General features: G+C 30.0%; 1 protein-coding gene across 1 annotated transcript; it reads left to right on the top strand.

Annotated features, from left to right (window-relative positions):
- Positions 1-4,841: 4,841 nt before the first annotated feature.
- LOC121127797 (cartilage-associated protein) lies at positions 4,842-9,291 on the top strand. Its single transcript, XM_040723316.2, has 7 exons — positions 4,842-5,267; positions 5,321-5,496; positions 5,558-5,704; positions 7,987-8,167; positions 8,417-8,542; positions 8,614-8,849; positions 8,917-9,291. Exons 1-7 carry the CDS (start codon positions 4,952-4,954, stop codon positions 8,962-8,964), a joined length of 1,230 nt encoding a protein of 409 aa, XP_040579250.1. The 5' UTR covers positions 4,842-4,951; the 3' UTR covers positions 8,965-9,291.
- The last annotated feature ends 1,272 nt before the right edge of the window (positions 9,292-10,563 follow it).

The following is a 10,563-nucleotide window of genomic DNA, read 5'->3' as shown; positions in this document are numbered from 1 at the left end:
CCCCTTATAAATACATAAAAAATATAGCATAAGAGTATAACTTTCCTATCAAAATCAAATTCATGATCTTTGCATATATGAACATTGTTGGTTCTGTTAATCAAAAATTTATAAGACGTAACTTATTTAGGATTGGATAGGTTTTTCGCTGGATTTTTATACAAATATGAAGAATTAAATTATTTCTTCAGAATTAATTTATCAGTCTAGCAGTTCCGGTTTCCGCAATATATTACTTATCGGTCTTGGATCTTGCACTTTTGTTCCTATCTACATATAATATATAAAGAAAATACAATATATATTATAAAGAAATTATCTTAAATCAATGAGATTTTTTAATTTTTTTTTTTCTTTTGTGTGCAATTCCAGGGTTTTCCAAAGATTTTTTACATCGCCAGGTTGATACAGTTGTATCTGTGTTCCAAATAGCTAAGGGTTTCTTATGGATCTGTAAAAGTGGATCTCCAGACGGTGTAAATAAAAGAGGGAAGGGGTGGGGTAGATAATGGATCCAGGTCTGCTACTAAGCTTGTCGGACCCCTATAATATGATAACTATAATATTTCTTGAGCCAGAGTTTCCCAATCTTTACTATGCCAAGGCCTCCCACACTAATACATTTTTAGCTGAGGCCCCCGTTATACGAAACATGTGTAGACTGAAACCAACCCTCAATTCTCCATCTTCCTACGCCACCCCCGTCTAGCCTCCTCTCACGTCCCGCTTTGAAAGCCAGTGTCTTAAACAATCTTAGCTTTCGGGTCCCCTGCTAGAACTTGGGGCACTAGGCATTCTGCGTATAAGGTGCAGCCCTGATTGTATCTAATATCATTGTCTGGGCCAATTTTTCTAGCAATGCCCTTGTTTTAAGTGCTTGTTACAAAACTGAGCCTGTATACAAAAGAACCGAGACCAAAGACCGGAACTGAGACCGATAGAACCGCTGAACCTGTACTGGGCACAACCCTGGTTATTACGTTTGGATTTTTTTCTTTTTTATAGAGATTACAATTTCCCATTTATATTTTGTAGTTTCCCGCCTATCTTTGTGTAATATATCTATTAATAAAACAAAGTGGCACTCCTGTATTTTTATAATAACATCAACTCTTGTTTCCTTCAATCTAAAAAGATGCTCCATTAAGGAAATTAGGGCATTTCATAAGTTCAAAGTTCTTCAACGCCATTTGTAGCGGGTGTGCTTTAGCCTTCGTTTACAAGCTTCTAGTATCATATGATTTTTGTGCGTAAAATGTTAAGATTTGAATAAAATATAACCATTGGTATGTAAAAACGAATTTTGTTCGTTTTTATTATTGAGCGCTCCTTCAGACGAAAATACTCCCAACATATTAATTTTTTTCTCAAAAACTTATTACTATTCTATCCTTCTTGACGAGGGCACACGTCTTATGAATTGGTATTAGTATAAATTTTATTGAATAGTTAGGTAGGAGTAGGCTCGTGAAAAACAGAGAGTAACACTGATAATTTCTTGAGGAGTTTTATTCTATATTTTTAAAGAAAAATTGGCCTTTTAACCGTGCGTTATAGTCTAAAAATAGTATTAACAAGGGTTCATTGTTGTATCTGTTTCATATTTGCATGCGAGTATAGGTAGTCGATGCAAAAATTATCAATGCTATTAAGGGATCGATGGGGATAAAAGGTATTATTATATTACTATAGGCGACCATTTTGACACATAACAACTTTTGGTTAGAATATAAATTTCTGCTTGTAGTTTGAGAGCTTTTTTGTCCATCTGAGGACATATATAGAGGCGGAGAAAAGTCCATATTTGTACTGCAAGTCCAAGTCGTCACCTCTGATACGTTCCATAAAAGTAAAGAAAAAATGGTCATGACTGTGATATTTTTTTTACATCTAATTTAATGTCTAACTCGATACTAAGAATCAATAACCACTCAATCAATATAGTCAGTCATATTCATGAAAGGGCTTTATGTATTTTTCAAAATAACTTTGTAAATCATATTCTCAAATAATGAAAATCGTTCTGTCAATATTTTGTCTATATAAATACAACAATATAAATGTAATTGATTCAGGTTAACTCAGACATATTTAAATTAAAAAGCCTATATTAAATTAACGGTCAATGATGCTCTTTTTTCTAGACTGTGTCAATGTTAAATTTAATGGCCTTTTTTTACAAAGTTCTTTTCTTATCATCTATTTTTAAATGTTTTCTAATTTTTTTGAAGTCAATGCGTAAAACTTGTGACTTATTCTCTAATGGCACTGACACTATGTCATCGGTTCGGGACTACCATTTGGAATAGTCCAATACCAAAATGGGAATATAAACTGATTAAGGGTAGTAACAAACATTTATTCATGAAATTAAAAGTAAAAAGGTATTTATATACATACCTATACCCGCGATAAAAGTCAAAGACTTGACCACCTATTCAGGACTTGAAAGGTATATCTGTAAATAACGTGTTTTTGAATTTAATATATTAATAATTATTCGTATATTTATACTTAATATATATAGGAACATCGCTAGGATTTTTCTTGATGGGTGTCAATTGAAAATTTGGGAACTTTAAAAAAAAATGAAATGACCATTTTTTTTAGGAAACTACATATTTTTGAACAACCCTTGTATAAAGGCATGACTCCTCTTTTACGCGGTGGGCTTCCTTGTTGCAATGCATTGAGTTTAAAAAATGGTTTGAAGTAATTTTTTGAACTGACTCTACGAGTCCATATCCCTGGAGGATCCGCGACAAACACACAAGCAATCCCTCCAGAAGCGATTCAGCCACACTCATGGATGCTATAAGGATAGGTTGGGGGAGGATTTTCCTGGAATGACAGTTTACTGCATGATTATTAGTTGATCTAAATATCGCTCAACGCTTTTTTAAATATAATTCAATTTTTAAATTGTTTTTGAGTGAAATAAGTCAGAAACAAAGCTCTGTTCAGGTTGCAACTATAAAATCAAGAAAAAGTATCATACTCGTTGTTGGTCTTATTTTATACAACTTTAACAATGACTCCATCTACCCTATGATTGTTTTTGTAGTCCATATACATTATGTATATTTTCTTCTATAGCAGCGACTCTGAATTGTGTTCAAGAGAATAATTTCTCCCGAGCGTGTTGTTTACTGAGCGACATTGCTCCATATCTTCATTGAATAATAATTTTCAATATTCTATCGATATTATATCACTCAGGGGTCTATATTTTTTAAGATTAATTATTGTTTTATTTAAGATAAAGAGACAAATTAATTATAATTGCATCTCCCTCTTCTATTACTATTAAATTTTGACCTATATATAATTTCGTCTAGGGTAGAAACTTCGAAAAACAAGATGCTTATAATAAATTAGGACATACAGGGTGTCCATGATAAATTGGAATCTGGTGCCTAAAATTCCTTTTCCAGATCCATAAGATGCCCTTGTCAATTTGGAACTGAGTTACAACTTTATCACACTGGTGACGTAAAAAGATCATTGTAAAACCCTGGAATTGCACACAAAAAAACACTTAAAGAATTGACTTATTGATTAAAGTTAATTTAGTTTTTATAATATATATTGGTTTTTCTTTGTGTATTCTATATAGGAACTGAAGCACAAGAACCGAGACAGATAGGCAATGTATTGCAATATATTTCAAGAACAGGAACTGCTTGAGCCGCTAGTCCGATAAAGGCACAACCTTAGATACATTTTTTTGGTTATATTTAATCTTGAAATCCAGAGGGCCTATTCCCTGAATCCACAAATTCCAACTATGATGTAGGAGTGCCTTAAGGGTAAAATGTTCCCTTATTTTAAGCTAAGAGTTATTCTATTAATAACTATGAAGGACCGTTGGACAGTCAGCCTTTTCTTAACCGACTAACCACTGTCGACACCTCTAACCTCAACTACTTCCCTTATAAGTAACATTTTTTAAAGAAATGAATGATCTATATTTCACTCTTTAAATGAGTTCATTTTGCTCTTAAACAGATCAAAAACAAGTTGTTTTTGATCCCTGAACAAAACACTTAAAAAATAGCTTTACGTTGCTTTTTTGATGAATTAAATCGTCTCAAGTGCAAAAACAAAACAAAAAATAAGTGTTAAAAATATCTGCGTTAATCATTTAAGAAAAATAGATTTACTCTCAAGTGTAATTCTGCATTACTTCTTAATCAAAAGTTGGCCAAAACCTGTAAAAAGTGTAATAATAAAAAAATCAGATTTTATGGGAAAAACTAATTATCAATTCGTTAAGTACTATTACAGTGAGATATGTAATCTAAAAGATTCAAACTTTTATCATTGTTAGTATACATAAGTTCTTAATCTATTTTAAAAAGACAGGCGAATATATTTGTAAAATCATAAAGTTGAAATTATTGACATTTGTGCAATTTTTAGTTCATATGTATATAACAAATAATTATATAATAATAAATATGTATAGCTATAAGTATTATGAAGCACTGCAAAAATGATATCCAATTAAGTATCACTAATAAGGAATCTTATTTGTGTTTGAAGAAACTAATAATCATTGTCAAAGTTAATACAACATGACTAATTTAATATGTATGCATTTTCAAAATGATTTAATTATATTTGCATCATATTATCAGCTAATACGAGAGATGAAGGTTTTCCTAATATGTTCATTTTTTATTTCTATTGTTGATAAGGATAATACTATTTTACTTATTTACAAGCTATTTATTTAGTATTAATTATATGCATATGTAAAAACCCTATGAAAATAGAGTTACTGAAGCAATCTATAATTTTTTGAATTTGTAGAAGGGTTTTTGTATACATAGCTTTTTCCACTCAGTTCCTCCTTCTTCCCCATAATGTGACAAGATGTTTCAATATGTACATTTGTGAATAAAACTCGACACATGTTTTTATTTTCTTCATAGTTCCATCTTTTTCAATGAAAAATCAGTATATTTATTCAAAGGGTAGCATTATATCAAGCACCATGAAGAGTATATGTACTCTACTTTTGTGTCTAATCGTCTCAACAAACAGCGTATCATCATCCAATGATATTGAACAAAAGAGTTATGAAGAACTTTTTGCCATTAGTAAAAATTCGTATTTGGCAAATGATTGGAGGAATTGTATCAAGTTCATGAAGGCTGCATTGAGTTCTTATGACCATTATGAAGATATTGTGAAGGAATGTCGGAATAAGTGTGATCATTTGACCGAATCAACAGCCGTTTCCACAGGTTTTTCATCCCTATGTAAGATATATTTTCCCTTTTAAAAATGGTCCATACAACAATATATTCATTAGTGACATATGAGAATAGCATGAATTTCTATGAAACCCTCATAAACGGCACTTACTGCATGATGAAATGCAAGAGACAAAAATTGGGCTCTTATCAAAATTCTCATCCAGATCCAGAGATTGTAAAAAATTTTGAAACCAGGTTAACCTATGATTATCTACAATCATGTTATTACAAGGTAATTTATATATAATTTCGTATCTGAGCATGAACGATACTCATGGTTTGGATTTTCTCAGGTAAATGAAACAAAGAATGCAGCTGATGCAGCCTTCACGAATCTTGAGATGAATCCAGAATCTGAAGTTATGAGGGACAATTTAAACTTTTATTTTGAAAAGAATCCGAAGCTTAAGTATGATGAATTGGTCAATTTGGAAACGAAGGTAATATGAGTATAAAAGCTATTCTCCATCTATTTCTAGGAGGTAGAGGCTTCTTTAATTAATTCATGGAACCCATACTATACTTACATGGTTGCTATGAAATAAAGGAGCATCCCCATATAGTAATAATAATATGTTACATTAGTTTTTCCCCATTTATGAATAAACTATGGCTTCATAAGACTTAATAAAGTAATTGCTTTTGCTCACGTCATGTTCACATTTAATATGAACAAAAAAAAAAAAGCTTTATTTAATTGTTTGTGTGAAAATGGGATTATTATATAAATCTGGATATTAGATAAAAAACAACAACAAAAAAACGGCATAAAATGAATGTCAATAAGATGAATTACATGTCTTGAAATGTTGCCAAATGAAAAAAAATATATATATATAAATTCGATTCTATAAGTTTTATAGATTACGGGAGAAAACAATTTAACTATTTGCATCGATAAAATCCTTTAAAATATGCCTATAGGCTTTTATTCATAGAGATAGAATACATAGACTGATGGTGTAGTTGACAATATCAAAAAAGAAACAAATAGTTTATCAAAACATTTCAATTATAGTAGTTAGTTATGTTAAAAACATTGAGAACGCTTCCCATATTTTCATATTTTAAAATGTTTATTGTATTATAGGTTAATTAAGTATTTTTAACCAGATAATTAATTTATGAAGTATATAGATATTTATTCTTATTTAGTCCGGCAAAATATCAATAATATATTTGAAAGATTATTCTGACTATAATTCAATTTAAGAATGAATAATTATTTATTTTTAAATTGAATTAGATTCCTAAGTATTCTACGAACTTTGGTCCCTTGAATCCTTTTGCTTTCACGTCTTCCCAAATGATATATGTAATTTTATGTCTGCATAACATTTTGAAATAGATTTAATTTTTTTGAATATATTGTTTGATTCAGAAGATGAATCACACAGACTCTAAATTAAGATCATTAATAGATTGAATGACCTATTTTTTTATTCTTTTTCTTAAACCCGATACTTTGAACAACGGCTATACTAATACTTTAATTTTTGTAAGCTTATTTCGGGAAATACTTTTTTTTCGATTGTTTTGGTCAACTATTTTTTTTCTCTCGTCTGTTGTCGCAACGTCAAAGGATTTCCCTTGCTATTGTTTAGTATCACCACTCTATACGTTTTATGTTTATGACTCTATTCAATATGTATTGATTTTAACCCATGAATACAATATGATTATTTTATCGTGATATACATTGTCACTAAAATTAATACTATGTAAAGGCAGCTTGGTGTTTTGTGGAAATCAAGTCATATTAGTCTTCTACTATAAGTAATTTTGCTTCAATCTTTGAAATTAAAATAAAATTCATACTTTTTACAGTGATATTGGCAAAATTAGAAATATATAAAAATAATATTAATATGTGATTATATGTAAACTGAATTATTTACTGCCTCCATTCTGTTAAAAAATATTCTATTAAATATATTTGTTTAAAAAAATGGAATATGGTGAGAAATTTTTTCACGGTGAATAATAACATATTAAATAATATTATCATTCAGGGAGCTGTATAGACAGTGCTACTCTCTGTAGCTTTGTTTACAAAATAATATAAGTAAACAATGTTCATGCCCCATGGAGTTCAATGGAAATCTATCTTTTTATTTAAATTATATTTGCATAAGAAATTTGTTAAATAAAGTATATAAATAAAAGTAAAATATAAATAATAAAGTATTATAAAGAATATAATAATCACTCTTAGTGACCTTACCTAAAAAATATTCAATACAAAATGATAGATTTATATGTTTGAAGTATATTATATTCTATATACTCAAATGGATCAAGTTAGTAGAAAATTTGATTGAGTTTTAGAAGCTTGATCATCATCCATTTCTCTGGTATCCATGTCTAATCCTAATCTCATTGACCTAATCATCACGTTACCTACCCAAACGAAAATACACTGCCTATTTTGTTATCAGCTGTAGATCTTTCTGTTTTCCACCCTCCTAATCAGTGTTCTGAACGTTGATTGGAAGTAGAATTAGCTCTTTTTAAGTTTTGTATAACTTTCTACAATTATGGGATAATAATAGTTCCATAATTGGAAAGAATTGTGCTGCTTTTTTTTTAAAATAAAAGGATACGAGATTAAAGGTAACAACGTTTAATATTCAAAGTATGTACTTTCATACTTTATACTATGAAATGTAATATTTTTCCGGAATATTTTAACCTATTTTATCTCAAAACCTCTCATATATAGAATTTCGTAAAATCCTTTCGAGATGGAGTTGATGCCTATGAAAAGGAGGATTTTGATTCTGTGATTCGATATTTTGAACTTGGAATATTGGAATACATTGATGCATGGAAGACCTGTCGATTAAGCTGTGAAAAACCCTTTGATATGGGATGGTTTCCAGATTTTATGACATCTGTAGCAAGTAAGTATGATATAATGTAGGTTATTTAAAAGAACCATGTTCCATAACACGTTTACTGCATAACACACATATATGTATATAATTTAATCCTTTTGCTCTCAAACTTTGTTGTAAAGGGAAAGGAGGCTAATACATACATATACAATTCATGTTCCTTTGTTATGACACATAACTAGGTCATGGAATAGGCATTATAATTGCTTCTTTTACCTTACTACTAATATGAATCTTTTCTCACTCTTCGAATAGATCACTTTACATATTGTGTTCGATGCAAACGACAATGCCTAATAAAATTGGCAAACTTAGATGGGGAATTTCACCATGATATTTTTCCACTCATGTTCCATTATCTACAATTTGCATATTATAAAAGTGAGTGTACAAAAATTCTCCATAACTAGCATTCAATTTCATCAAAATGTATTATTATTTTTTTTCTATAGACAACGATATTCGTAAGTCCGCAGAGTGTATCGAATCCTATATGACTCTATATGACTCTAAACAAATGATCAGCAACAAAAAGTATTATCAAGAATTGGATGAGTTTAAAAAGAGTGGAAATGAGGCTTGGTTTACTCCAAGGGACAACGTTCGAGAGTATTTTGAGATTATTAAAAGAGAAAACGACTTAATCAATTCTATTGAGGACAGATTCAAGTTTGAGGAGGATTCCAAAGTATGATTTTTTTTCCTGAATATAGATATGTATCAACATTTTGATTAAATCAATGGTATTTGTTTAGGAATCTAAGGTACCGGAGCCACCGATCTCAAATAAAATGGAACTCTAAGAATACTTAGTATTTTCCTTGGATTTTTGTTTTATTTTAATCCTGGAATACGAGTCCTTTGTTCCCCGTCTATATAGAGAAAACACATTCACAAATAAAGTATTATTGCAGAAAATGAAGAAAGAGAGACTATTTGGCAAGGAGCTTTCTAAACAATGCCTGCATTTACATATATCATTTGTATTTTTGTTAGTGTGATTATATAGAAGCTTGTGGATAATTCTATGTTATTTGAATAATTTATGAGCGATAAATGGTATAACATTTAAATATATATGTCAGGAAATCCTTAAACAAATGATTTGAGAAATAAAACATCCAAAATCATGTTATCCTAGTAACCTTTTCAATCATCCAGGGGGACCGGAACCAATTCAAGGTGTGTGTGGGGGGGGGATATAGATTACACCATAATTACGCAACTTTTCAATTTCGAAAAGTGGGTATTAAACATATCTTATTACATCATTATACAATCATATTTATGTGTTGAACTAGAAATCTAGCCATTTTATAAATTTTTAGTACATATTACTTTGATTTAATTCAATTATCAGTCTTTATCATTTGGATCAAGTTGTATTAAATGCAGATGTAAGGTCGTTTTCCCCCCTTCATAAAGTCATTTGATGTAGTTTAATTAAAATTTATTGGAAATTTGTCTATTTTATGCAGTCAAAATACCAATTTTGAGCCCTCAAGATGGCGTCTCCTTAAATTATGATGCAATATATGACGTCAGGGAAACCACTCTAAATATTCGTCTGTGTCAAAAAAAAATGCCATGGGAAAGTGTGCCGTGGGATTACTCGACGCTTATAAAACTTGCATTGGGAAAATTGGGCGTGGAAAAATTCGTAGTATGTATATTTTCTTACTTTATTATTGGGTTATAAACTAGTGATGGGACGACTCATCGGAATGGGAGAATCAGGTATTTTTCCGGAATCGGCATCGTGAAAATAATGTTTAATTTCCGATTCATATGTATTAGTATTTATTAGTGGTATTTAACTATGTATTACTTTTATAAGTTATGAAATATATATATATATATTGAATCGTCAAGATATAAAAACGACCAAGTGAATTTGCCACTTGAGTCTTATAATTTTAAAAATATTGTAATAAAATGATTTATGATAAAGAATAATCGAAAAATGAGAAGAAAAAAATGGATCACAAACTAAATGAGAACAAAAGTGTTCTAAACAGGCGCGGATGGTGTAGATATTGTTATTTTAGGGGAATAAGTTTTGTAAAGGGGATCTAGGAAAGCTGGCTTTTTCAAACTTTGTCTATGGAAAGTTTGGCGTGGGATTACTCACCCTGGAAGAAACTCAACGGGCAGGGCAATTGCCTTCCTTTATTTAATCTAAATATTATTTACATTAAATAAAGGAAGGTGATTCTTTTAATCAATTGGAATTCTTAAAAATTTATAGTAAAATGTTATTTTTTTAACTATTATTTAAAATATTAAAAAATCGGTATTGGTTTTTTTAATCCTCCATCACTAGTATTAACACTGTTTACTTGGTAACTTGTGGACAACAAAAATATAACGGAAATAAATAAGGTCAAATCATTTGCAGCTAT

Source organism: Lepeophtheirus salmonis, chromosome 13 (assembly GCF_016086655.4).
Source record: "Lepeophtheirus salmonis chromosome 13, UVic_Lsal_1.4, whole genome shotgun sequence".
Lineage (NCBI taxonomy): Eukaryota > Metazoa > Arthropoda > Copepoda > Siphonostomatoida > Caligidae > Lepeophtheirus > Lepeophtheirus salmonis.
The sequence above is the reverse complement of the archived record's forward strand: the minus strand, read 5'-3'. Positions and strand labels throughout refer to the sequence as shown.

What these genes read in the sequence shown, in the direction of transcription:
- LOC121127797 (XM_040723316.2), top strand. Translation starts at nt 4,952, where the DNA reads ATGAAAAATCAGTATATTTATTCAAAGGGTAGCATTATATCAAGCACC. An exon ending in TGGTCAATTTGGAAACGAAG is followed by an intron (nt 5,705 to 7,986) that starts GTAATATGAGTA and finishes TCTCATATATAG; the next exon opens with AATTTCGTAAAATCCTTTCG. An exon ending in TTTTATGACATCTGTAGCAA is followed by an intron (nt 8,168 to 8,416) that starts GTAAGTATGATA and finishes CTCTTCGAATAG; the next exon opens with ATCACTTTACATATTGTGTT.